The sequence below is a fragment of the Labrus bergylta genome, chromosome 18 (genome assembly GCF_963930695.1).
Source record: "Labrus bergylta chromosome 18, fLabBer1.1, whole genome shotgun sequence".
Classification (NCBI taxonomy): Eukaryota; Metazoa; Chordata; class Actinopteri; order Labriformes; family Labridae; genus Labrus; species Labrus bergylta.
The window spans coordinates 26,336,033-26,361,707 of NC_089212.1; the positions used below are offsets into that span (position 1 = coordinate 26,336,033).

A 25,675-nucleotide genomic window follows, 5' to 3' on the forward strand; every position below is an offset into this window, starting at 1 on the left:
GTGCAGCGCTGAGATGAAATAAAAACAGTATCAGCAGGTTTTTGTATTGAGGAGCAAAGTTATGAAGCACTGTGGAGACTAGCAGCACAGAAATACACCGCACTACTGCTCAGCTCCACTGCTTCTATTGTTAATGTGCAGTTCTGGCGTTCCAGTGCGCTCCCTTCAATCTTCACATGAACTCCATCTTCAGGATAGCCGTCTTTAACATTCATGTATCCGAGGAACTGCATCTGTCTGTTCTTTAACTGTTTGTACCAGAGCATTCGGTTGTAGTCCTTGATTTCATGTTTACAGTTGATTTGGGGTTTTTCTCCCGGTTTGCTGAACATGTGCGTCGGCTTCTGCTCGACTATTTGGCTGAGGGACGAACCTGTGGGAAAAGCAACAGCGCACAGTCATGCTCAGTAAAAGGCTGCAGCTGTATGGATGAACAGAAATGTAAACAGACTTTTCATTAGATTACCTGAGAAGAGAAAAACACTGAAGGTGAAACAGAAGAAAGTAATCATGATGCTGCTCTTCAGTTCACTCTGGTTATTGCTTCTCTGTTTTAGTCACAGAAAACCTCAGACTGTAATGTTGACTATCTCCGCCTCCTCTAAAGAACACGCCCCGTCATTATGAAAGGAAGCCACAGACCTTCTCTCATTCTCATTACTTCTTACAGCTCGTCCTAACAGCATGCCACACCGGCCAGCACGCTCTTTACTCCTGGAGCGTGCTTAGAGCCTGAAAGCAACGCAGCGCGCCGTTTTAGCTCTGACGTCTGCCCCGCGATATCCAACACTATCCAACGCTCGCATGCTGTCTGTTAGTCAGCTTTTTAAAAAAGCAATACAGTACAGATTAACTGTTCAAACTTTGTACTCAAGTTTCTTATTCTCCTTTTTTAAACCCTCAATTCATTTCTTTTTTAAAGGATTTTTTGGGGGCTTTTTATGCCTCTATTTTAGAGATAGGACAGTGGACAGAGAGAAAGCGTGGGGAAAGGAGCCACAGGTTGGATTCGAACCCGCACTGCCTGCTCTCAAGGGCTTAAGCCTCTGTACATAGTGTGCACCAAACGCTAGGCTACTGGCGCCCCATCTTAAATTAAATAGTTTGCTTGTTGTCATCTAGTCTTAAAAAATGCATTTACCAATATGAAAGTAGCTGAAATGCAGCTGATGTTTTTGAGTTTTGATTAAAGTTTCAAGCTCTGAGAGGAAAATTAAACTGAAAAGAATCAGGTGGTCATATTTGAGGTCCAGTTTGATTCTTCTTCTCTGTCCTGTGTTAAAGGTCACATATCCTCCTCCTCCTTTTCTTCAGTTTAAATAAGTCTCAGAGCTCCTCAAAACATGTGTGTGAAGTTTCTTGTTCTGAATCCACTCTGATCCTGTATTTGATCATGCCTAGTGCTGGGCGATATGGCCTAAATTTGATATCATGATATTTTTTTGCCTAATGTCGATATTCGATATGACTCGATATTTATCGTATTAAAGTTTATAAATGTAGTCTATAAAACTGAAACTCCACTGTCTAAAAATATATATATATATTTCAGTGATATATATATCACTGGCCCGACCATTGTAACCACTGGCCCAGGAACATTACTTTTGATTCGAAAAATAACAGTCACCAATTTACTCTTGACCCATTCTGATGCAAAAGTCAATTACAACTTTTATCAAATAAATTGAGCTCTAATTATAAAAATATTGTGTATTTTTCTTATACGCAATATTTTTCTTGTATATTTATGTGCTCATGTTTATTCACCATGCTGCTAACTGTAAGAGTCTACTTAATCTGATATTAATATGAGGCTGTGATAGATCTGGAATCTCTCCTTCTTTTTCTTCTCTGTGAGAAACTCGTCATCCTTAGATCTTTACTTTAGGAGCTCTCTTAAGGGCTAAGATGCTTTGTGAATAACTTTACCAGGATCTTGTCTTTAACTTTAATGTGTTCCAGCTCCTCCAGCTGTCTGTCACTGTGGCTCAAACTTTTCTCCCTTCTGTTTTCGTCATGCCCTGCTGTCACTCTCAACTTTTCTGGTGATTTTTTAAATTTGAATTCTGATGTAAGATAGGCTTTTGTCGGGATCTGATGGTTTTAAAACCGTTTTACCAAACGTGTGTTTTAGTAGAGAAAACCTGCGCTAAAATCTGTGTGTGAGTGTACAACTCCAGTGTAGTGAGTGCGCCTGCAGGAGTGACAGCAGTGAAGCCGCCAGCTGAACGTCCAATCAGCTGGACTCTGTCAATCATTCATCCGGGCCAGAGGGCCATTTATCATGTCGAGCCCTGCGTTATGTGCCCTTTTTTGGTGTTGGGGTTGTATCAAGTCAACTTTGGTTATATTCTTTAATAATTATATTTAATTATTAATAATACAAATAAAATATAATTAAACTATGTTTAATCAGTATTGGGGCACCACCCTGAAGGGAAATATAACCAAAATCAGTCTCAAATTAGTTACTTAATTACTAATATTATTAATAATTAATAACTATATTTAATAAATTGAAGGTGTGAAATCCATACACAAAGCCCTCACACCCAGCTTATATCACAATGTAAACACACCAGTAACCACAAACAACTGCTCTCTTAAATTATAACAGAATTTATTTAAACAAAGCCACATCAATCCAAAATCAATGAACTTAATCAAACAAATAACTATCATAAACTAATCTAAGCAACAAACATTATTAAGCAAGACTTGTGAATGAGGTGAAAAGGTGTGTGTATGTAGATGAGAGAGAGAGAGAGACAGAGAAAACAAGATGGTGGAGAGAGACAATGCACCATGTGGCTTCTTCACATGGTGACAAAATGGTGGACAACAAAGGAAGCCGTGTGGCTACCTTTTGAAATAGTTTGAGCTCTCTGAGCTGAGTTCAGTAACTGTTACTTAAACACCAGAAAGCCAGTGGCCGGACTTTGATTCAACGGCGGGTACACTGGTCTTTCTGATTGTGAAAGCCGTTGACTGAAGGTAAACTAGCATAGCATTACACACATAGATGAACACAGCAGTTCATTACAATAAAACAAATGCAGCAGCTTACAACAGATAACAAACAGAATGTGACGTTTCGTCAACAATGATGTATAATTATCAGTGGTTATAAAAGAAACATAACTATTTCTGAAACTATTTCTGCCCAGACCAAAGCTCTTACTTGGGGTAACTCCTGGTGATCGTTGCAAAGTTGGTTAGATAGTGACTCTGTTGAATGTTAAATCAACAGATTCAGGCAGGGTTCCTTCGTGGCAGATGTAGGAGGAGGGTAACGGGATTCAGATCTTCGACCAGAGTACTGCTCTAGGGTCTTCAGGTTGCAGGAGCTGAGTTCCTATGTAAGCCAAGAGGAGGAAAGGGTTTGTCTCGAATGCTGGAGTCCATCTTGTTGGAGAGGGTATCCTCTGGTGTCGGCAGACAACACTTGAAGAGGAGGAAGCAATGCCTGGTGATTACTTTTAAAGACTGGAGCTGCCTGTGGGTTTACCTCAGGCCTCCTCCAATGAGGATAGAGAATTCAGACAGAGATAGATAGACAAAGATAGAGATGATGGACTTTTCAAATCCATATAGAAATCTATTTACTAATTTATTTTATTAAATAAATATATATATTACTCGAGCCAATCAGAATCAAGCAGCCACTCTGAGGGACCCTTGATTGGGTCATCAGCTACACTATCACTCACTATAAGGAATGGAATCCTATTAGTGTGATGAGACGATTTAGAAGTACTGAATGTAACTTCCTGTTTATAACAGGATGTGGGAGGATGAGTGTAGTTTGTCTGGCTGCTCATGACAAACCTTCCCTTCTTATAATATCTGATCTTTATGAATGGGTCGACCGAGGGGGGTTAACGGCTCATTCCAGGTGTGAGTGGGGGCTGTGAGCTGTAATGCTGAGATGTAGAAATGTGAAAGAGGAGGTTTTTGTACTGCTGAGCAGTGACATGCAGCACTGTGTAAACTAGCAGCACAGAAATAGACCGCACTGCTGCTCTGATTGACTCGCTCGATTATTAACGTGCAGTTCTCTCCTTTACTCGCGTCCCCTTCCATCTTCACTTTAACGTCTTTCTCTGTATTTGAGGTGGTTGAATACATATATCCCAGGAGCTGCATCTGTTTGTTTGACTGCTTGTACCAGAGGATCTGGTTATAGTTATCGATCTTGTGTTTACAGTTGATTTTGGCATCTTTGTCCGGTTTGATGAAAATGTCCCGTGGAGTCTGGTCGACTTTGTCACGGTTCGAGGAGCCTGTGGAAAGACATCGACCAAAATCAAGACACAGTTTATAAGAATGAGTTCAAACTCAAACATAAAGTTAGAACTGAAGGAGCAGCACTTTACAATACAGCACAATATAAATCAATAAAGTGATGTTGACTGAACCTTCAAAGACGTTACCTGAAACCAGAAACATGTTCAAATGAACGATTAGGTAGAAGATGATCATGCTGCCTTTTCTGTTTGGTAATAATGTTTCTTATATGATACTCTCAGTGACTTTTTCCAGCCTCCTCTTGTCATAAAACCTCCTTTCAGCAAACTGAACAGGTAGTCATAAGGTGGGCGGAGCCGTAGTTTATTCTCCTCCTATTAGCATCATGTCAACCACAGACACACAACACCAGCTCAGTAAAAAGGCTGAAAATAAACCACATTATCAGAAAGGAAATCCAGGTGTTCAGTAGAGATGAAGAGGAGGTTTTTGTACTGCTGAGCAGTGACATGCAGCACTGTGGAAACTAGCTGCACAGAAATAGACCGCACTGCTGCTCTGATTGACTCGCTCGATTATTAACGTGCAGTTATCTCCTTTATTAGCACCCCCTTCCAACTTTACATTCACTCCATCCTCTAGGGTTACGGCCTTGTAATACACATATCCCAGGAGCTGCAGCCGATTGTCGTTTGACTTCTTGTACCAGAGGATTTGATCATAGCTTTGAATCTGGTGTGAACATTGTATTCTGGCTGGTTCTCCTGGTTTACTGTAAATGTCTCTTGGAGTCTGGTGGACTTGGTCACTTGAAGAGGAAACTGTGGAAAGATCAAACCATTAAAGAATTAGTCCTCATGAACAGGAGTGTGACAGATTATCAAGAAAACTGCCATGTCTTTAAATCTATCTGCACACAGACTTTTCATTAGATTACCTGAAACCAGAAACATGTTCAAATGAACGATCAGGTAGAAGATGATCATGCTGCCTTTTCTGTTTGGTAATAATGTTTCTTATATGATACTCTCAGTGACTTTTTCCAGCCTCCTCTTGTCATAAAACCTCCTTTCAGCAAACTTAACAGGTAGTCACAAGGTGGGCGGAGCCGTAGTTTATCTTCCTCCTCTTAGCATCATGTCAACCACAGACACACAACACCAGCTCAGTAAAAAGGCTGAAAATAAACCACATTATCAGAAAGGAAATCCAGGTGTTCAGTAGAGATGAAGAGGAGGTTTTTGTACTGCTGAGCAGTGACATGCAGCACTGTGGAAACTAGCAGCACAGAAATAGACCGCACTGCACTCCACGAATCCCTCGAATTCTTCTTCTTCAGTGTCCGAATTGAACAGTTGGGCGAGTACGGCATCCAACATGTCATTATCCGAGTCAGTGTCGCTGAGCGCCGTGTACAACCAGTATGGATCAACCAATTAACCAATTGATCCATATATAAGGCGCTCCGGATTATAAGGCGCACTGTCGTTTTTTGAGAAAATTAAAGGCTTTTAAGTGCGCCTTATAGTGCGGAAAATACGGTAACTCTTAAATCTGATATAAGTGAGAATGTGTCTTTTAACTTTAAAAATCTTATAACCAACATAAAACATGACTTAGAGAGATGGAAGTCTCTGCCACTGACTATATGGGGAAGGATAGACACATTAAGAATGAATGTGTTACCTAGAATAACTTACCTCTTTGCAGCGCTACCACTCTCTGTAGATAGGGGACTCTTTAAAGAAATAAGTAAGTTCTTGTTGGGGTTGTATCAAGTCAACTTTGGTTATATTCTTTAATAATTATATTTAATTATTAATAATATAAATAAAATATCATTAAACTATGTTTAATCTCGTTTTGGGGCACCAACCTGTACTCAGGTAAATATAACCAAAATATCACTCAAATCAGTCTCAAATTAGTTATTTAATTACTAATATTATTAATAATTAGTAACTATATTTAATAAATTGAAGGCGTGAAATCCATACACAAAGCCCTCACACCCAGCTTATATCACAATGCAAATACACCAGTAACCACAAACAACTGCTCTCTTAAATTATAACAGAATTTATTTAAACAAAGCAACATCAATCCAAAATCAATGAACTTAATTAAACAAATAACTATTATAAACTAATCTAAGCAACAAACATTATCAAGCAAAGGCTTGTGGAAGGGGTGTGTGTGTGTGTGTGTGTGTGTGTGTGTGTGTGTGTGTGTGTGTGTGTGTATCTGTGGATGAAAGAGAGAGGGAGGGGGGGAAGATTACTTCGTCCCATGTGGTCGCCCTTCCGATGGCGCACACCTAACAAAGACCTAAATGTGGCCTTAATGTCTAAAAGAGACCGAGTTCGGCCCTACACGATCTGTGTCTCTGAGGCGTCTGGATAGCCGCGAGTGTATAGATCTCTGTGTGTGTGTGTGTGTGTGTTCGTAGAAGGGGAAATAAAAGAGGATAAAAGAGAATAAAAGAGAAATGCGTGCCTGAAGTTGTGGATCACTGTCTGAATCCCGCGCCACAACTCGGAGTAATTCCCTTCATTCACAGAAACAAACCAATAGCTGAATTCAAGTTAATACAGCTTACACTGGCCTTTCTGATCAGAAGAGTAATACCTGGTTATAACGCTGTTACGCTAAACACATATAGGACGCAGCGGTCCGAAACAACAACAAGAGTTTTAAACAGGTAAAACTCAGGAAGCAGGTCCAACAAAGATAAAAATTACAGTTTCTGCTTCAATCAACAATTGTTAAAAACACTCTCTAAAGCTAATTCTGCCCAGACCTAATTAAGCCTCACTTGTGAATCGCTTTGTCCGCGATTGGTGAAAGGAAAAGAGTCCGGCGATGGAGCAGATCTTCTGTCCGTCCTGGTGCAGAGGCGTCTGATGGCGGCGAGGGTCCCTTACGGCGAGAGCGGCTTCGTTGGTTCTCCGTCGAGTGGAAAGATGTCCGTTGATGTCCTTTCGTTGCAGGACGGAATAAGACCGTTATCTTTCTGATAATCTGTTATAGTCTGACGCTTTCCGAGAAACTGAGATGCGTTCACTGGACAATCCGAGCTCGGAATTTAGAACACTGCCGGCCGCGGATTACCTGCGCGCCAAAAAAACTTAAAACTAAGGAAGATTGTTGCAGAAACAGGAGGTGAGCTTGTGTCTCCGAGCACTAGAAGTCAGCGCGTGGAAAGAGGAAGAACAATGGAAGTCTTCCGGTCCCCCCCTTACTTCACGCGTAGGTGTGAGGTACCGCAGGGGATTCTGGGATTAAGAGTCCTTTTAGGCCTCTTTGTGATCTCAGTGAATAACTCAAATGAGGCTTCAAACAGAGGTGCAGGTCCAAGTCCATTGTTTCACTGTCTTAAGCCTGTGTGGCCCAACACTCTTCCATAATTTTATTTGGAGAGATAAGACCCCAAGGGTAAGCAGAAAGAAGTTGTATATTGACATGAAGTCAGGTGGTCTTGGACTACCAGATGTATACAATTATTACCTTGCCTTCAACTCACGCTATCCTCTTAGCTGGGGTTATGGCTCAGATTTAAGAAAAACAAGATGGGAAAATATAGAACAAGAAATCATAAACCAAGTAAAGGTAAAAATATCTATGCAGGGCCTTTGGTATAGCCCCTCCTGTAGAATTATAGACAATCCATTAATCCAGTTTTCCTGTGACATCACTAAAGTTCTACAGAAGTCTTTGAGCTTTACAGCAAAAACATCCCCAAATGCTCCCATTTGGAACAACTACGGGTTTACTCTGGGTGGTAGGCCTATGAGGAATGACAACTGGGAGGCTAAAGGAATTGTTATACTAGATGACTTGAGAACCTTGCATAGCAGAAAACTGAAAACGTTTCACGAGATGAAAACCACATATGGCATAGAGAATAAAGACTTTCTGTTATACATGCAAATAAGGTCTCAGCTGTCTAGGCACTTAGGAGAGGCGGTAACCATACCCAAAATGAATGAGACAGAAATAACTCTAAAGAAAACAATAAGTGAAGGAGAGAAAATAGCTTCCAAGGTGTACAAACCTTTAAATAGATCACTAGATGATTGTTGGAGAACAACACAACGGAACTGGGAGTTAGATATAGGTAAATCCCTGGATCCTGAGACATGGGAACATATTTGGAAAACACTCAGTTTCCAAATCAGTTAAAAACAAGATGATTAATTATCATTGTATACATCGACTATACTTTACGCCAGTTCGACTCAATAAGATGGACTCATCTAAGTCTGATCTGTGTTGGCATTGTAATCAATTTAAGGGAACCTTTTTCCAAATGTTATGGTCCTGTGATTATATAAAAATGTTCTGGGATGGGGTTACTGCTTCTCTTGGTAAAAGTATTGGTAAAAATGTGACTTGTGAGCCTGTGATGTGTCTTCTTAACTATGCACCTCAAGGAACTTGGTCAAAACAAAATAAGCAAATAATAACAACCGGATGTATGACGGCCAAGAGACTGATTGTTAGCCACTGGAAAGAAACAGGAAAACTGAATCATGATCTATGGCTACATACATTTCTGGAGACTGTTTCAGTGGAAGGTGCAGACTCTAGCCTGGTTGACGAATACAAGGAAGACCAACACATATGGAAAGACATTTTAGACATTATAAAGACTGTGCCGATATTCCCCACACTCCAAAGACAGACAGTGCAAGCTAGGTAACCAAAAAATAATACCTCCCTAAGTACACCCTCTCTTCGCCCCTCTATAGCTATACGATATATACTTCCTCTGTGACCTCGTTTGTGTTTTGTTGTTGTTCTCTGCCTGTTTTTATTTATTTATTAATTTTTTCTCTATCTTGTTTTTTTATTTATTTTTTTGTTGGATGTTGCAAATGTCTTAAGAAAAATAAAAAAATGTTAACGCATACTGTAAGCTGTCTTTAAAGTTGAACTTAAATAAAAATCCAGGTGTTCAGTAGAGATGAAGAGGAGGTTTTTGTACTGCTGAGCAGTGACATGCAGCACTGTGTAAACTAGCTGCACAGAAATAGACCGCACTGCTGCTCTGATTGACTCGCTCGATTATTAATGTGCAGTTCTCTCCTTTATTAGCACCCCCTTCCAACTTTACATTCGCTCCATCCTCTAGGGTTCCTTTTTTGAAATACACATATCCCAGGAGCTGCAGCCGATTGTCGTTTGACTTCTTGTACCAGAGGATTTGATCATAGCTTTGAATCTGGTGTGAACATTGTATTCTGGCTGGTTCTCCTGGTTTGCTGTAAATGTCTCTTGGAGTCTGGTGGACTTGGTCACTTGAAGAGGAAACTGTGGAAAGATCAAACCATTAAAGAATTAGTCCTCATGAACAGGAGTGTGACAGATTATCAAGAAAACTGCCATGTCTTTAAATCTATCTGCACACAGACTTTTCATTAGATTACCTGAAACCAGAAACATGTTCAAATGAACGATCAGGTAGAAGATGATCATGCTGCCTTTTCTGTTTGGTAATAATGTTTCTTATATGATACTCTCAGTGACTTTTTCCAGCCTCCTCTTGTCATAAAACCTCCTTTCAGCAAACTGAACAGGTAGTCATAAGGTGGGCGGAGCCGTAGTTTATCCTCCTCCTCTTAGCATCATGTCAACCACAGACACACAACACCAGCTCAGTAAAAAGGCTGAAAATAAACCACATTATCAGAAAGGAAATCCAGGTGTTCAGTAGAGATGAAGAGGAGGTTTTTGTACTGCTGAGCAGTGACATGCAGCACTGTGGAAACTAGCTGCACAGAAATAGACCGCACTGCTGTTCTGATTGACTCGCTCGATTATTAACGTGCAGTTCTTTCCTTTACTCGCGTCCCCTTCCATCTTCACTTTAACGTCTTTCTCTGGATATGAGTTGGTTGTTAACATATATCCCAGGAGCTGCATCTGTTTGTTTAACTTCTTGTACCAGAGGATCACGTTATAGCTTTGAATCTGGTGTGAACATTGTATTCTGGCTGGTTCTCCTGGTTTACTGTAAATGTCTCTTGGAGTCTGGTGGACTTGGTCACTTGAAGAGGAAACTGTGGAAAGATCAAACCATTAAAGAATTAGTCCTCATGAACAGGAGTGTGACAGATTATCAAGAAAACTGCCATGTCTTTAAATCTATCTGCACACAGACTTTTCATTAGATTACCTGAAACCAGCATAATGTTCAAGGTTATGCAGCAAACAATGATCATCATTCTGAATGTTCAGTCACTCCTGGTTCTGCCACGGCGCTCTTCAGTTTAGTTCATACCGTAGAAGGCAAGCCTTCGTATCAGCAAACTGAGGGGGGTGGGGTCATCACCTCCTGTTCTCAACATTGAACTCATTCACTGCTGCACACCATCTGAGGAGTACAAGAACACACCTACCTCCGGAACAGACTCACTCAAATCTAAGGCCCCCACGATTACCCCCACTCCCCTCACCTCCCCCTCCCCCCTGTCCCCCGCTGACCTGCACTCACACTGCTCCAGGACTAACCGGGCCTAAGCATGGTTACCTCTTAAACAAGCGTCGTAGTACAACACATGCATGGCTTTATGTGATCATGAAGTGTGCTTAGTTTACAAGACTAGGCGGACTCGAGAAAAAAATGGAAAACAACACAGAGAACACAACAGCTACTTTACTGACTTTGAGGCTTGTTTTGAGTCATCTTAGTCAGATACTGCGAGAACTAAATTACAAAATAAAAGAGACCTGGGTGGAGTTCGCGTCCGCACATCCGAGTACAGTGCAGAGAACATGACAGCTACTTTGCTACTACTATTACTATTACTACAAGGACGGCTGTGGCTCAGTGGGACGACTGTGGCTCAGTTGGTAGAGTCATCTTCTTTCAACAGAAAGGTTGAGGGTTTGATCCCCAGCTTGTGTGTGGTGATTTTGTGGGAAAATAGTCTGAAATATACCTGGGTGCAGGGTCCGAAAATCACTTTTTGACTCACCGGCCAAGGTGGCAGGCAGATGATAAAATACACCGGCCAAAATAAAAAATGGTGTTTTTGTGTCCCATACACATACATTACAGTACATTTAATTAAGAAGGCATTATTTTTAATCAGTAACAGATTTAAGTTATTTTATCAGATCAGGAAATTGAGAAATTGAAAAAAAATATATTTGCTGGCCTTTATTTGATTTATTTTTTTATTATTTGTAGGCAGTAGTTCCCAGACCCTCCATGCAGAACTCTACTAGATTTTAGCACTTCACTTTCTCTTAAGTTCTTACTGAAACAGCTGAATGATTATTGGTTACACGTCTGTCAATCATCTTTAACAAAATGTGGACGTGTGTATTAAAGTCATGCTGCCCAGGTTAAATGATCACTCCTGTAAAACATTGCGGAGAAACAGTGCACCCTTATGGGTGTGAATAAAATCTGCCTCATGTCAGGCCAGCTGTCTGATTGAGTCATCCACAAAGTGGTTTATTGTTTGTCGTTCTGGTGGTGTCTCCTGTGGTGTTGGTTTTTGTTAAAGACGGAGAGTTTGTGCAGCACTGTGCTTCACTGGCAGCACAGAAATACACGGCGCTCTCTGATCCACTCAGCTTCAGGAGAATCAGACTTGACTGATTTTTACCATCACCACTCACATTATACAAGCCTTTGAATTGATCTTCTACAGTTGCAGAAGAGTAACGTACATATCCAAGCAGAGCCATGTCATGTTTCCCTTTAGACTGTTTATACCACTGGATCATATCAAAGTTACTATTTGAGTGGTTGCAGGTCAACTGGACTTTTTCTCCAGGGTGTATGACCAGCGCTGCAGGCTTCTGATCAACATGGCTCTTTGAGAGTTCTGAAAGAGACATTTAAAAAGAAGCAGCTTTAGCATTAAAAATAAACCTCAGTGAAAATATTATAGACCAGTTTTCACAAGTTTGCTCTTATATTACCTGTTAAACAGAACGTCAGAGCTAATATGAGGAGTCTGAACATGATCCTGACACTGATGAAAACTTCAGAAGAAAGATGTCAGTGAACTGGCTGCATGTAAAGGAGGAGCAGCACGGGGAGGAGGAGGGGGAGGGGTCGACACAATGAGCCACCACGTGTCTTTAAAAGGGGATTTGTTCTTGTTTTGTTGTCACAGTTTTGATTCCTTTATTAAAAAATATCTAAAACAGGACTAGAAAACGGCCGTGCCTCCCTGAAGTAATCTTTGTGTCAACATGTTGCCTCCTCAGAGTTGATGGTCTAACAGTAACATTATAATGAGAATGGGTGCGTTTACATGGAAGGTCGTGGGTTTGATCCCCAGCTTCTGTAGCCACATGTCCGATGTGTCCGAGGGCAAGACACACAAAGTTGCTCCCACTGCTTCGTCGTTGGCGTGTGAATGTGTTTGGATGTGATTGGTTACATCTGATGGTCAGCAGCCTCTGCTATGAACTTGAATATCCAGGTTTTGATCAGGTTTTTTTAAGTATACTGTTTTTTGTGTTTGTGCATGTAAACATCAGATCCTGATTTCAGGAACTGTGGATAAGCCCTTAACCGGATTTTAAGAAAGCCGGTTTTCCACCTGGAGAACTCAGAAAGAAACACACTGTGTCATCGTCTAACCCCGGTTTCTGACAGCTACCTACTACCTGCGCAGGCGCGGCCTCAGCCAAGTGACATATCAGCAAAACAAACATGGCGGTGGCAATGAGAGCGTCTCACTTCTGGAGAAGTGAGAGACTACATTTTTGTCTTTCAGTAATAAAAGAATGAAATATGAATCAAAACGCTGAGTTTAAATTCTGTGGTGAGCAGGCTACAGGACGCAGTTGCTCCCTTGTCCTACGCGGTGGCAGAGACAGGCTGACACCGAGGTGACGAGGACATGTTTCATCTTTCCCAAATCAAGTTCAAAGAATCATTACAGTATCAGAAAGATCGACTGAAAACACGAGCCCGCAGACAGGGGAGCTAAAAAAAACACTATGTATTTATTGGCCTTTGAGAATTGCGCAGCAGTTTTTGGTTTGTTGGGGGGGGGGGGGGGGGGGGGGGTAATGGAACTGATAACTTTTACTATTTTTAAATACCGTGGGATACCTTATAACTGTATTACCACCCGAGCCGACATGTTTCCTGCCACAGCCTACGTGAGAGGAGTGAGATGCAGGTGTATCCCTCTTCTTATCTGTGAGTTCATTAGCTGATGATCACTGAGGGTTTTTGTAGAGAGGAGGAGGAGGTCGAGTTACTGTGTGTACTAGCTGCACAGTAATACATGCCGCTGTCTTCTGCCTGTTTGAGTTTCACTACATGAAGTTGTGATTTCTTCGAGCCATCTCCAGACACATTGAAACGTTCTCGGAATTTATCTTCAACGACTGCATTTGTGTACTGAATATATCCAATGAGGTTAAGGCTGGAGTTGCCTGTGGGCTGCTGGTACCACAGTATGACAATAAATGAACTTATAGTATGGCTGCAGCTGATAGTTGTTGAACCATCAGGACTTCCAAATATCGATGGAGGCTCTTGTTTGACGTCTTTGGCCTGTGACTGACCTGGATTCAGAGAGAAAAACTTTATAAGACAGAAGTGATGACACAGAATAATAATTATCAAACAGATTGAATATAAACCTACAGGAGATGCAGAGAAGCCACAGAATGATCCGGATCATTGTTCCTCCTCTCTGTGTCTGGTTTCAGCGACAGACTGAACTGACCTGAGAGGGGAGGAGTCGGGGGGGTAGCAGAGAGAATCACTCCCATGATTCCCCACCAACTTCATCTGTCTGTTATTGTTTTGATTAAGAGCCCCCTGGTGGTAGAATTGACATACTGTGCGTTTAAAACACTGAAACATACTAATGTCACTTTGCCTGATATTTATTAAATATTTGTTTTAAATGTGTTAAAAAGAGATTTTTATCTTTTTAAGTTTATTTTCAGGATGCGGTGATCTACTGTGAGATCTGAAATCACAGTTAATATAGAATACATGTGTCAATTTAAATAGATCATCATTACACCACTAGTGAGCAGTCACATGTGTGAGGCTATACAAAGTTATTTAACCACTGAACATTCACCACCACCAACACATTCACAATAAAATGTTACGTAACCCGAGGCTTTCCTCGGTCAGCTTCGAGCACTCGGCCGCTACGATAAGGACTACAGCCGCCGTACACGGGTGGGCGACAGAACTGCTCGGCTACCCAGCGCCTCGGAAACTTTGATTTTAAAGGGCTGCTTAGGCAAACTCAAGAAGATTTAATTTAAAACAAATTGAAACATGATTGGAAACTTAATATGAAATGACTTGAGCTCTGAATTGGATTCTTCACATTTCAAGGACATAAATTCATAATATGATCGATACCCTGTCATTGCACATTTTCTGGGACACTGATGGCTGTGAAAGAACTATTGTGCACCCAGAGCTCCCCCTATAGATAATCAAACACTGATGTCTTTAATACATGTATTCATCAGTGGGGTATTTGTACAGCTGTCAGAGTCACCTGCTTCACTGTGTTGACTCACAGCACAAAAATACACTCCACTGTCTGCAGGCAGCAGCTTCTCCACAGTCAAAGATCCAGTCGAGAAGTTGTCCTTCTTTGCAGGAAACTTGTCCTCACTGAAGTCAGACCAGTACTGAGGAGGGGCAGATGGTCTCGTCAAAACGATTTGTTGCATTGTCTCTCCTGGCAGCTGTCTGTACCAGTACATCTGGAAATAACTAGCATCTTTAGTGTGCTCACAGGTCATTGTGGCAGACTGACCCTCGTCCCCCCACAGCACAGCGGCCTGTTTCACATCACTCCCGTCGATTACACCTGTGGAGGGGGAAAACAACATGTCAAAATGAAGGTCCTCTGTGTGATCAACAGTAAGTCCTCAGCCTCATAACGTAGAGTACCTGTGATGCAGAGCAGAGCTGCAGAGAGCTTGATCAGAACAGCTGTGATCATTGTTGTGTTCAGAGCTGAATGATCTGAGAGAGAAGAGTCTCTGACAGTCTGTGAGGTGGGAGGTGTGAGCCTAGAGACCAAAGATGGCAGCACCTACAATCAGCTGTCACTCATGGGAGTGTCACTCCATTAGGTGAACCGGTCCAAAGTTACTACTCATTATGAAAAAAAACCCTGATTCTGATGACATTCAATTCAGGAGCCTGCGATCAATCTGAATCCTTTTTCACACTCCTGCTGAATATTTCCAGAAAATAGAGAGTCCGCCCCTGAAATCCTCTGGGTTTCCTGTTCACATACATGCACTTCACAGCAAGAGATTCTCCCTGTCTGACGAGGGGTAACGTGAGGAGGCAGGACATGACGTTTGAAAGACGCAAAAATGGTGTACGAAGCGTCAGAGCCTGATGATATGACGACGTTTGTATCTTTATATCAATGCTGCGTTTAATTGGACGTATTCATAGTGTAATGGTAATTTTCCAATTTTTTCCTTTGCTCCAATTATTGCCATTAATACACAGGTAGGGGTGAAGTCTTACGCAGATGCAAACAATGATTTTCCAGCCGTTATTAAAGTTGAGTTTATTGAAGTGACTTGATGGAGATATGAGAACAAAAAACATACCATTTCCAGTGAAGCGTAGCCAGTAGAATGAATGAATTGTAGTTGGTCTGAGTGCTGGTCTGAAACATGAATTCCGGTCTGGTGAGAACTGTCTTTGCTCCCCGTACCTGTGCCTTCCCTTTCCTGTCACCTGTGCTACTATATATATACACCCCTGTGCATTCAGTGTCCCTAGTGGAAAATAATATATTCAGATAAATCTAATTATAAAACATGCCAATGATAAACACAAAATGGCTCCTACACATAGTATCAGAAAACAGTGTGACTGGTTGTTTGACCTGAACGTCAGAGATCACATGTTATATCCTGAATAATATCCGATGCTTTCAAATATGGACGTGACCAGACTTCACACGGACATTTTAGTAGGGGGCTTGCAGGATGAATTCTGGGTAATATCAGGATGAAGTTGGCTGTCGGCGTTCACACATGCAGGTCACTCAGAACATTTCAGGAATGTTTGTGCACGTGTTGAAACACCTTTATCGACACATCATCATGAACAAAATTTACAGTTTCATTTATTTCAACTCACAAAAAAATCCAAAAACAGGAATCAGATAATTTCATAACGAGACTCTCTGACATTAAAATGGAAAAAAAAACAGACTCTGTTGTGTTCATTATGAAGCGCTGCATTTTATATCTTTGATTTAAAAACTTGTGTTAGCAACAAGGTCATGTTTTTTTAGGTGCATTGAGTTACTGACAGAACTCAACTGTGCAGAAAGCATGGAAACACCCCTTTGCATAACATTTATTTTTACACATCCACACCAACATCCCGGGTTCCTCTTCAGCCCAATAACTCAGGAAAGTCTGGAGAACCTTTAGATTTGTTTCATATGTCAACTTTGACTCGAGGATATAATAATGATTAATAATTTGGTGACCTGTGATCTCTCAGAAAATGGTTTGGACATAACAGAAATCAGAAGCTTATTGAGATACGTTTCACACAAAAGGTCTTAGTATAAAATGATTAAATGACGTCAATCTTAACCAGGAAGTTTCACTTTGTTGTGACGTCATTGTTTGTTTCTCAGTTCACCTGCTGTCAGTACTTGTCCTCAGACGAGGTACAAACTGAGTGAGAGGTTGATAAAACCTCAAAGATGGTGGTTCAGATCTTTGTGTGGACTGCAGGTGTCGATGAGCCTGAACGTGTTGTGAGTCTGCAGACAGAGAAAGGGGAGTTCTTGTACTGACTGCACACAAATCTGCAGCACTGTGTCGACTAGCAGCACAGAAATAAACGCCACTGTCAGTTAAGGAAAGGTTAGAAACAGAGAGGCTCGACTTTTCCCGTCCATCTCCGTCAAAGTTGATCTTTCCTTTCACGTCCGGCTCCAGATTCACATGCTGAACATTGAGAACTCCCAGAAGCTTCAGCACTCTGTGTGCGTCTTGTTTGTACCAGAGAATAAGATCATAATTTGTTATATTGTGGGAACATTTGATTTCTCCGGTCACTGATTCGTTGATCCTCTTAAAGATGGAAGGAGGTGTTTGGTTGACATCGTTGGAATGAGAGACACCTGTGGAGTTAAAACACATTTTAGATACTGAAGACGTTTACTGTGCAGCTTTTTACTTCCTTTACTTTGTTTGCATGCTTCCTCACCTTTAACACTCGGATGATGACTGAAGCAAATAATGAACAGTATTAACATCATGTTGTTTCCTCCTCAAGTCTGTTTAGTCTGTGTGAGAGCATCAGAGCACCTCACTGTGACGGAGAGGAACGGGGGGCGTTGTCAGAAACCTTCACAGCTAACTGTCTCAGCAGGAGTCACACTGTTGATGTTTCCTCAGCAGAAGGCGTTCCAGTGTTTGGCTTGTTAAAGTATGTCTCCCTCTGCTGGTGTTAAAACGAAACTGCGGTTGCTTTCAGTGAGCAAAGGATGTGTGACGCTGAATCAGAGTGGGGCTGAACGATGTTGGATCAAAAGTTATATTGCAATATATTTAATTTCTGCTGTCAGTGTTTCCTCCATGTTGATAACTTTTGCCTCTTCTTCCTGCAGGTTCAGTCTTTCCTGAATCGTCTCCGTCCGGCCTGTTGGCATGCTCGTCAGCACGCTCAGCTGACAGCCTCGATTAGCCACTTCAGATCATCTCCATTTTCAATAAATACCTGCCTGCCCTACTACCTGTCTGTGTCTGGGTCCCTTAACACACATGTTACATCATTCAGTCCCGTTAATCTACATCACTCAACACGTGCTTCAGATGAGTCTTCAGGATATTAATGCTCCACATGTATCAGCCACAGTCCAGCTCATTACTGTGGATGTACTACAATGATAGACTGTATATTTAAACGGACAAAGCCTGAGTGAGGTCACCCATCTGTTCCTGCAGGGGGCGCTGGAGTCCCATCGATGGCGGTCTCCAAGCTGGAAATGCTGTCTCAGTCTAAAAGTGTATGAACACCTTGTCAAGCAGCAAGTTAAATAAAACGTTATAACTGGAACCTGTGACTCCTGCTTTATTTAACCAGTCACACCAGTGGTGGTTGGATTTTTCCGGAACCCAAGTTTTGAGAGAAGCCTCAGTCAGCTGATCTTTCTTTTAAAACCGACCTTTTATATTTGTTAAGCACCAGTTGTTTTAAGCAAAAATTTTAATCTGGAAAGTGAACTACACATTCTTATTTCCATGGCATAAGTATTCCACAAATTAACTTTTACCGAAATACACCTGTTCTTTGTGTTTGTCCTTTATTTTTTGTGCCTTTGTTAGAGAGACAGGACAGTGGATAGAGACGGAAATCAGAGAGAGAGAGAGAGGATCCACATGCGGGAAGGGAGCCACAGGTTGGATTTGAACCTTGGCCGCCCACTTGGAGGACTACAGCCTCCACACATTGGACACCAGCGCCCCACACACACACTATTGTTTTCTGATATGATGGTTTTAGAAGCGTCAGGAGACGTTTAGAATGACGTCATATAGCGGTCCACTTCCTTGTTTGAGCGGTTGTGTTGACATCTCTCGCAGACCGTTTTCAAGCACACATGAATCCTACCTGAGACCACCTCTTCAAGCAGACTCGGGCACACTACCCGATACAGTCCAAGTACAGATAAATAAGAGTGTGTTGTTGTTTGAATCAGAGGAACCAGTCAGATGAATCAGGACAAACTGTATCAGCTGTGATGTTACCTACCGTGTAAAGAACCCTCACTGAGGCGGAGGGATACACATTGTGAAAAGTCCCACCTATATCTCATGGATCTTGTCCAATCAGGATGCTCTGTGGGAACTAACAGTTGTCTGATCACATTCTTCTTCTCTTATCTGACATTAAAACTGTTTCTGATTTCAGGAAAACCTCGACCGCAGTAAGAATTCCCTCGAGGACTTGCGTCATGAAAGAGCTCTGATTTCAAAGGCAGGTGTCTCGTTGACGTCCTGAGAAGTTCTGCTGTGTATTCAATGAGCTGCTGCTGCTGCTGCTGCTGTTGTTTCTGATGCTAATAATTCTGTGTGTCACGCAGGCCTGTACGGATTTACTGCTGCACAACGAAACCAAGCAAAGAGGTGTGGGCGTGTCCATCCAGGTGCTCTGAAGAACCCTCTGGAAACAGTCTGAAATGAAAACACTGAATCAAAGAACTGAATCATTCACACTCACCTTCATAAACACATCAGAGTTTTTCATTCTCCTATTCTCATTTAATACAAATGTGGAGCTGCAGTTCCTCAAATCTCCACTAGAGGCTGGGTCCAAAAGTGAGTCAGTCCCTGCTCATCCCATCACAAAAGTTGAATGAATACATTACTGTGCAGCACCTGTGAAACATGGAGGGAGTTCCTCTTTCATACTCTGGGCTCACACTGCCCTCTAGAGGCAGAAATGAGAAACTACAGAGTCAGAGAAGTTCAGAAAGGTTCTCCTGCTGACTCAAACAGTGAAACACATAAAAAACATTAAAACATTTTATTTAAAACTGAAAGTACTTCAGCCGGTGTGAACGCTGCACTCTGTCTCTAACGATCCTCCAGAGAGATTATTTACATGTGTGTGTCTGTATATCATTTAGGATTTAGATTTAAAAAACACAGATATGAATGTGATTTTAAAGAAGCATGACTAAATGTTTGGTTATCACTTCTATCTGAACCACTTCTCGCTCCCGCTTCCATTACTGAAGCTTCAGTGTCCACCACATGACAACCTGTGTGAGCATCGATTCTAGAGAGGAGGGGGGAACAGCTCTTTATCATGTTTAGAATCTGAACTGCAGTACCGGTTTTAAACACTAGGTGTCAGAGTTAGACTGCTCCTTTGAAGAAGATCAAATGCAAAAATCCCAGAATGAAAAAGAACTTGAATATCGGACTCAGTGTTTCTTAATCTGCTGGTTAATGTAGACGAAGCTTAAAGATCTCTTTATGATCCATAATTCATTTAAAAAAAAGAGTTTGCAGGAGGAGATATAATTATGTAGCTCACAGATGTTAGACCGCACACACACACACACACACACACACACACACACACACACACACACACACACACACACACACACACACACACACACACACACACACACACACACACACGCTTTCCTCTTTATGTGACACCAGCAAGCACAAACATGTTTTTTTTAAAAGAGACTGAAGGTAGAAAGTAGAAACTAAAGAGTCTCTTTACTGATCAAATATCTACAGAAACTTAAAATTAATTTAAGCATTCACAGAGAGGATAGATAAAGATATGACGTTAAGTTTTGTGTTATTTATCCATATTTTCTTTATTGATGTAAATATTTAGACCCTCATCACATCAGATGGTGAACAGCTGTGAGGGAGCTTTAGGACTCTTTTCATGGTGTAGCTTCAGTTGACACAGAAATGGAAGTTTAGCAGCTGCTAGGTCAGAGACGTGTGTGTGTGTGTGTGTGTGTGTGTGTGTGTGTGTGTGTGTGTGTGTGTGTGTGTGTGTGATAGAGGGACCATCTCCCACCTTTTTTTTTTTCAGGGTTTTAAACGATATATTTGTCACTACCCACGAGTCCTTTACGTTGGGATGGATGTTAATAAATGCCTCCACTAGAGGGCGTGATCTCTCTTTTTGGCCTTAGTGCTCTATCGTGCACTTGAGAGGCTGAGCACGTTCACGACTTTGGTGGTCATGATTTTTTTTTAGAAGTTTCTGCTTGGAAGTTAGGCTTCATAAATCCTCTGTATGGCCTGGAAGAGCATCACAACAAAGATGAACACAGACAGAGTTAATGTAAAGATATGTGCTTCTGTACGGATCACTTTGTGCTCCTGTCTTTAAAATAATCTACAAATGAAGTTGTATTTTATTATTGAATGCAGGACTTTCTCTTTTAGTGAGGTTGGTTTTTAACCTGACTGTCCGCTGTGTTTCAGGTTTACCCAGCATTCAGACGGGACGTTGATAATCGGCCCTCTGAGGTCCGATGACTCGGGCGTCTTCACCTGCACGGCGTCCAGCCAGCAGCAGCTGGAGCAGAGACAGCTGCAGCTCAAAGTGCAAGGTCAGTTTGAATCCTTCAAATACACTCAAAACATGCAGTGGATGAAACGCTGTTTAGTCAGCGTTGAAGTCCAGGACTCAGAAGAAGGAGAGCTCACCTGTACGAGCGTTAATGTGTCGTCTTGTTCAGCAGCAGTTTGTGTGTCGTCATGGTGATGTGAAGATTTCAGTCCTATCACTGTGGATTTGACAAAAAGAATCATAAAATGTCAAATATAAGTTCTGATGTATAACAGGCTGGTTACAGGGATCTTTAAGTTTATCAGACGCCTGCAGCAGAAACACTCAGGGCGTCTCCTCGTTACTGAGCGGTGCACATTTAAACTCGACGCACAGCGCTGTAACTTTAATAATAATTTAAAACTCCAGTCACGCTGACGGGATCGTTCAGAGTCTGACGTTAATAAATGAAAAGTTTCCCACACGGTCAGTGGAGGTTCAGACGGTCAAACAGCTCTTCTTTATCAACCCTGAACTCCATCAGAGCTGAGATCAACTTTTTATTTATGATGATCAAAGACTCCCAGAGTACAGAGAGGTTAAAGGCTTTATATGTGATGTTTTGATCCAGCAGATGTCGCCCTTGAGCACCAGCATGAAACCAAAACAGCTCGCGCTGCATTGTTGTGTTAGCATGCTAATGCTAGTGATCTTTATTATGCTGGTATCTTCACACTGCATGTAAATTTACCTGAAATGAGCGTGATCTAGAAACACAGTTAAGCAGTGAGTACAGTATGTTATTCTTCTTTTCTCTAGTCCCTCAATTAAACAACTTTTATACACGAGGGGAGGAGTCAGCCGGCTGTCCCGGCGATGTAAACAAAGTGAAGATAGGACTCTGAAAACTCTGAAAACATCACAGACAGTGGGACTCGGGTGTTACACCCATTGTAGACAGTCATGACTCACAGAGTTATTTTCAGAGGAGATACTTGATTTCTACATTTAAGTATGAAAAATCACATATAAAGACTTTAAGGTCAGAAGCTTTGACTTCTTTAAATCGTTAAATGAATGAGCTGAAGGAGAACTGATGGTTAACACTCAGACTCCACCTGAAGGACTCAGACTCTTCTTTGGTAACTTGAGATTTGAGATTTGACTAACACTTAAAGTTTAATGGCTCGACTACAACACTGCTATCAGGACTGTTTCAGTTCACTGCAGATATCTGTTTATACTGTCATGTCTCCCTCTCACCAGCAGAGGTCAGTATTCCTGTTGTTTCAGGATGATTCTCTCTGCAGGACATCGAGGAGCAGTGTGAGTGTTTAAAGTGTGTTTCTCTCTGTTTTGATCCTCCAGCCGACCTGAAGATCACCACCGCTCCAAATAGCATCCAGGTGTCTGAAGGCAGCACAGCTCTGCTGCCCTGCGTGGTGTCAGGAGACAACGTCAACATCGGCTGGTCCAGGTAAAAGATCACGACCCCTTCAAGCATGGATCCTGTTAGACCAGGAGGTGGGTCGGTGCTTTTGGTAACAGAATAATCTGAAAGAAGGAACTTGAGCTTTAACTGTTAGAAGAGTGATCAGTGTTTCCCACAGGATGGCGCTGTAGCTGGGCGGTGGTGTTGGGGGGGATGACACACAACGACCATCCTAAAGTACGGGTGTGATTCATGGATTGAGGCAGCTAATGGCGCCAAAAAAGAGTGCATCATTTGCTCCAGCGCTGATCACGTTCAGGCTCAATCACGTCCTGCTCCCTGCTCTTGTTTTGCCTCTTAATGTCACCGTTAGCTGTGCAGCGCAGTACGGCGTGCGTTTAGTGAATCAGACCCCGAGAGAAAAATATTAAAACAAAGACATAAGCAGCTTCTGTTTTCACACGAGATGCCGTTACAGAGCTCATGGAACATCACAGTTTTACTCTCTCCTGTCTTTCCTGCAGAAACGGCGTCCCGGTGCGTCCGGACGGTCGTAAAATCCTGACGTCGTCTGACGGCAGCCTGATCCTGAACAACGTGAAGCCTTCAGACGAGGGGACGTACACGTGTAACGCTTACACCGGCATCTACTCTGTGAGCGCCACGGCCGAAGTCAGAGTCACTAAAGACACACAAGGTGAGAAAAACACGGCGAGCTTCTTTTAGCGAACGCTTACACCAAAATCCCCGGGGAAGGATTTTAAAATCCTCTTCTCCATGTTCCTCTAACTCTAACATGTGTCTCTAGTCCGTCTACAAACCCCCCTATGATGAGAAAAGTCCATCCTCTCCGTCTTCTGCCTGCTCCACTTTTCAGAAAATGTGTGCTCAAACAGGCCGTTTGGAGATTTTCCCTTCATGACATCACAAAGGGCAGTAGCCCCTCCCCCAGGTGGGTGACACGCCCACAGCTAGGTGTTTGTTCTGCCCTCTGAGTCTGCCTTCTCACCGTAAACAATAGGACATGGAGCGAGGAAGACCGAGTACACCCAAGCCCTTCCAAAGAGGGGGTGTGGTCAGACACAGCTCATTTACATATTTAAAGGTACAGACACAGAAACAGCCTGTTCTGAGCAGGGCTGAAATAGAGAACGACCAAAGCACAGCACTCCACTCCAGGGTCCGGCTTCTCAGTGGATTTTATTTAAACTGATTTTATGCAAAAACAAAGAAAGTCAATAATCGTCTTTCTTTTCTGTCTCAGGCGGTGATGTTCCTCCAGAGTGCGTCGACCAGCCCGAGCTCGCCAACTGTGAGCTGATCGTTTACGCCCGGCTCTGCTCCAACTCGTACTACTCCAGTTTCTGCTGCGCCAGCTGCACCCGGCACTCACAGAGGAACAAAAGGTTCGGCCGACTCGGATAAAGCTGACGACGTTGTTGTTGTTGTTGTTTTGAAAGACTCTGGAGGTGAAGCCGTTTGGAGGACTGCATTCTTAAAAAAAACAAAAACACTTTGAACTCTGAACTACTGCGATCGCCAAAAAGACTGGAGACCCCGGACATCTGACCCGTTTGTGCAGAATCAGGATTCATAAAGGAATGACAAAGGGACCGATGACTGTAGATGAATCTGTGAAGCAGGAGTCTGTTTGTACACTGAATATAAAAACATAGAACCTGACCTGCTGTCAACACCAGCTGACTGTGATGAAACCTCCGAGACGTCCTGAACATAACTTATTAACCTGCTGACCCTGTTCTCTGTTCTCAAGAGAATCATCTCTCCCTCTCTCTCTCTCTCTCTCTGTCTCTCTCTCTCTCTGTCTCTGTCTCTGTCTCTCTCTCTCTGTCTCTCTCTCTCTGTCTCTCTCTCTCTGTCTCTCTCTCTCTCTCTCTCTCTCTCTCTCTTGTCTCTCTCTCTCTCTCTCTCTCTCCCTCTCTCTCTCTCTCTCTCTCTCTCTCTCTCTCTCTCTCTCTCTCTCTGTCTCTCTCTGTCTCTGTCTGTCTCTCTCTGTCTCTGTCTCTCTCTCTCTCTCTGTCTCTCTCTCTCTCTCTCTCTCTCTCTCTCTCTGTCTCTCCCTCTGTCTCTGTCCTCTCTCTCTCTCTCTGTCTCTCTCTCTCTCTCTCTCTCTCTCTCTCTGTCTCTCTCTGTCTCTGTCTCTCTCTCTCTCTCTGTCTCTCTCTCTCTCTCTCTCTCTCTCTCTGTCTCTCTCTCTCTCTCTCTGTCTCTCTCTCTCTCCATCTCTCTTCTCCTCTGTCTCTCTCTGTCTCTGTCTCTCTCTCCCTGTCTCTCTCTCCCTGTCTCTCTCTCTCTCTCTGTCTCCCCTCTCTCTCTCTCTCTTCACTCCGGTTTCACTGGAGGTCGAGCATTTTATCGAGAGGAGGTTGCTTTTAATTAAAGCACGGTTCGACCTTTTTACTGCAGTTTTTATCAATGTGTATGCTCCAACAATCGGTGCAGAGAGGGAAGCTGTTTTTACAAAAAGTTAACCAGGTTTTAAATGGCTGTGCCTCGGAGGATTTTTTATTCTTGGGTGGGGATTTTAACTGTACAGAAAATGCATCTTTAGATCGCAACCATGCAGAGCCGCATCCAGTTTCCCAACATGTTCTGAGGCAGCTGGTCTATTCTCATGGCCTGGTGGACGTGTGGAGAAGGATGCATGCAGACTGCCGACAGTACACATGGTCCCACCTCAGAGAGAGTAGGATCTCCTCAGCTAGACTCGACCGTATTTATTGTTTTAAGCATCATTTTAATATTTTTAAAATGTGCAGTATTGTTCCTGCTGGTTTTACTGACCATTCTTTACTCTTGTGTAATGTTTTTATTCAAAACATTTTACCTAAAAGTGCTTATTGGCATTTTAATTCAGTCTTAACATTTGATAAACATTTTAAAGAGGTTCTTATTTATTTCTGGGATGTTTTTAGACAGAG

At 42.3% G+C, this 25,675-nt stretch overlaps 1 protein-coding gene, 2 long non-coding RNA genes and 1 gene segment (V, D, J or C); 1 reads left to right on the top strand and 3 right to left on the bottom strand.

The window, feature by feature from the left end:
- Positions 1 to 2,606: 2,606 nt before the first annotated feature.
- Positions 2,607 to 4,708, bottom strand: LOC114921839 (uncharacterized). Its single transcript, XR_010664658.1, has 2 exons — positions 4,437 to 4,708; positions 2,607 to 4,286 (listed from the first exon to the last, which is right to left on the bottom strand). It is a non-coding gene; the product is annotated as an uncharacterized lncRNA (long non-coding RNA).
- A 225-nt stretch (positions 4,709 to 4,933) lies between these two features.
- Positions 4,934 to 10,639, bottom strand: LOC110003141 (uncharacterized). 2 transcript variants are annotated; one of them, XR_010664656.1, is made up of 4 exons: positions 10,430 to 10,639; positions 9,681 to 10,313; positions 7,067 to 9,564; positions 4,934 to 5,072 (listed from the first exon to the last, which is right to left on the bottom strand). It is a non-coding gene; the product is annotated as an uncharacterized lncRNA (long non-coding RNA). The 2 variants fall into 2 exon arrangements; XR_002278885.3 differs by lacking the exon at positions 4,934 to 5,072 and having other exon boundaries at positions 6,311 to 9,564.
- A 3,559-nt stretch (positions 10,640 to 14,198) lies between these two features.
- Positions 14,199 to 15,215, bottom strand: LOC110006089 (T cell receptor beta variable 29-1-like). The segment is given in 3 exon segments: positions 14,199 to 14,210; positions 14,785 to 15,080; positions 15,164 to 15,215. Coding segments are annotated over 3 exon segments (360 nt in total).
- Positions 15,216 to 15,597: 382 nt separating this feature from the next.
- On the top strand, positions 15,598 to 24,618 carry LOC114918620 (papilin-like). The gene is made up of 5 exons (XM_065966674.1): positions 15,598 to 15,611; positions 21,235 to 21,362; positions 22,670 to 22,778; positions 23,258 to 23,430; positions 23,998 to 24,618. Exons 1-5 carry the CDS (start codon positions 15,598 to 15,600, stop codon positions 24,156 to 24,158), a joined length of 585 nt encoding a protein of 194 aa, XP_065822746.1. The 3' UTR covers positions 24,159 to 24,618.
- Positions 24,619 to 25,675: the final 1,057 nt, after the last annotated feature.

Excerpts from the sequence above, each read along its gene's own strand:
- LOC114918620 (XM_065966674.1), top strand. Across the intron at positions 21,363-22,669 it reads GCTGCAGCTCAAAGTGCAAG|CCGACCTGAAGATCACCACC; the intron begins GTCAGTTTGAAT and ends TTGATCCTCCAG. Across the intron at positions 22,779-23,257 it reads GTCAACATCGGCTGGTCCAG|AAACGGCGTCCCGGTGCGTC; the intron begins GTAAAAGATCAC and ends TCTTTCCTGCAG.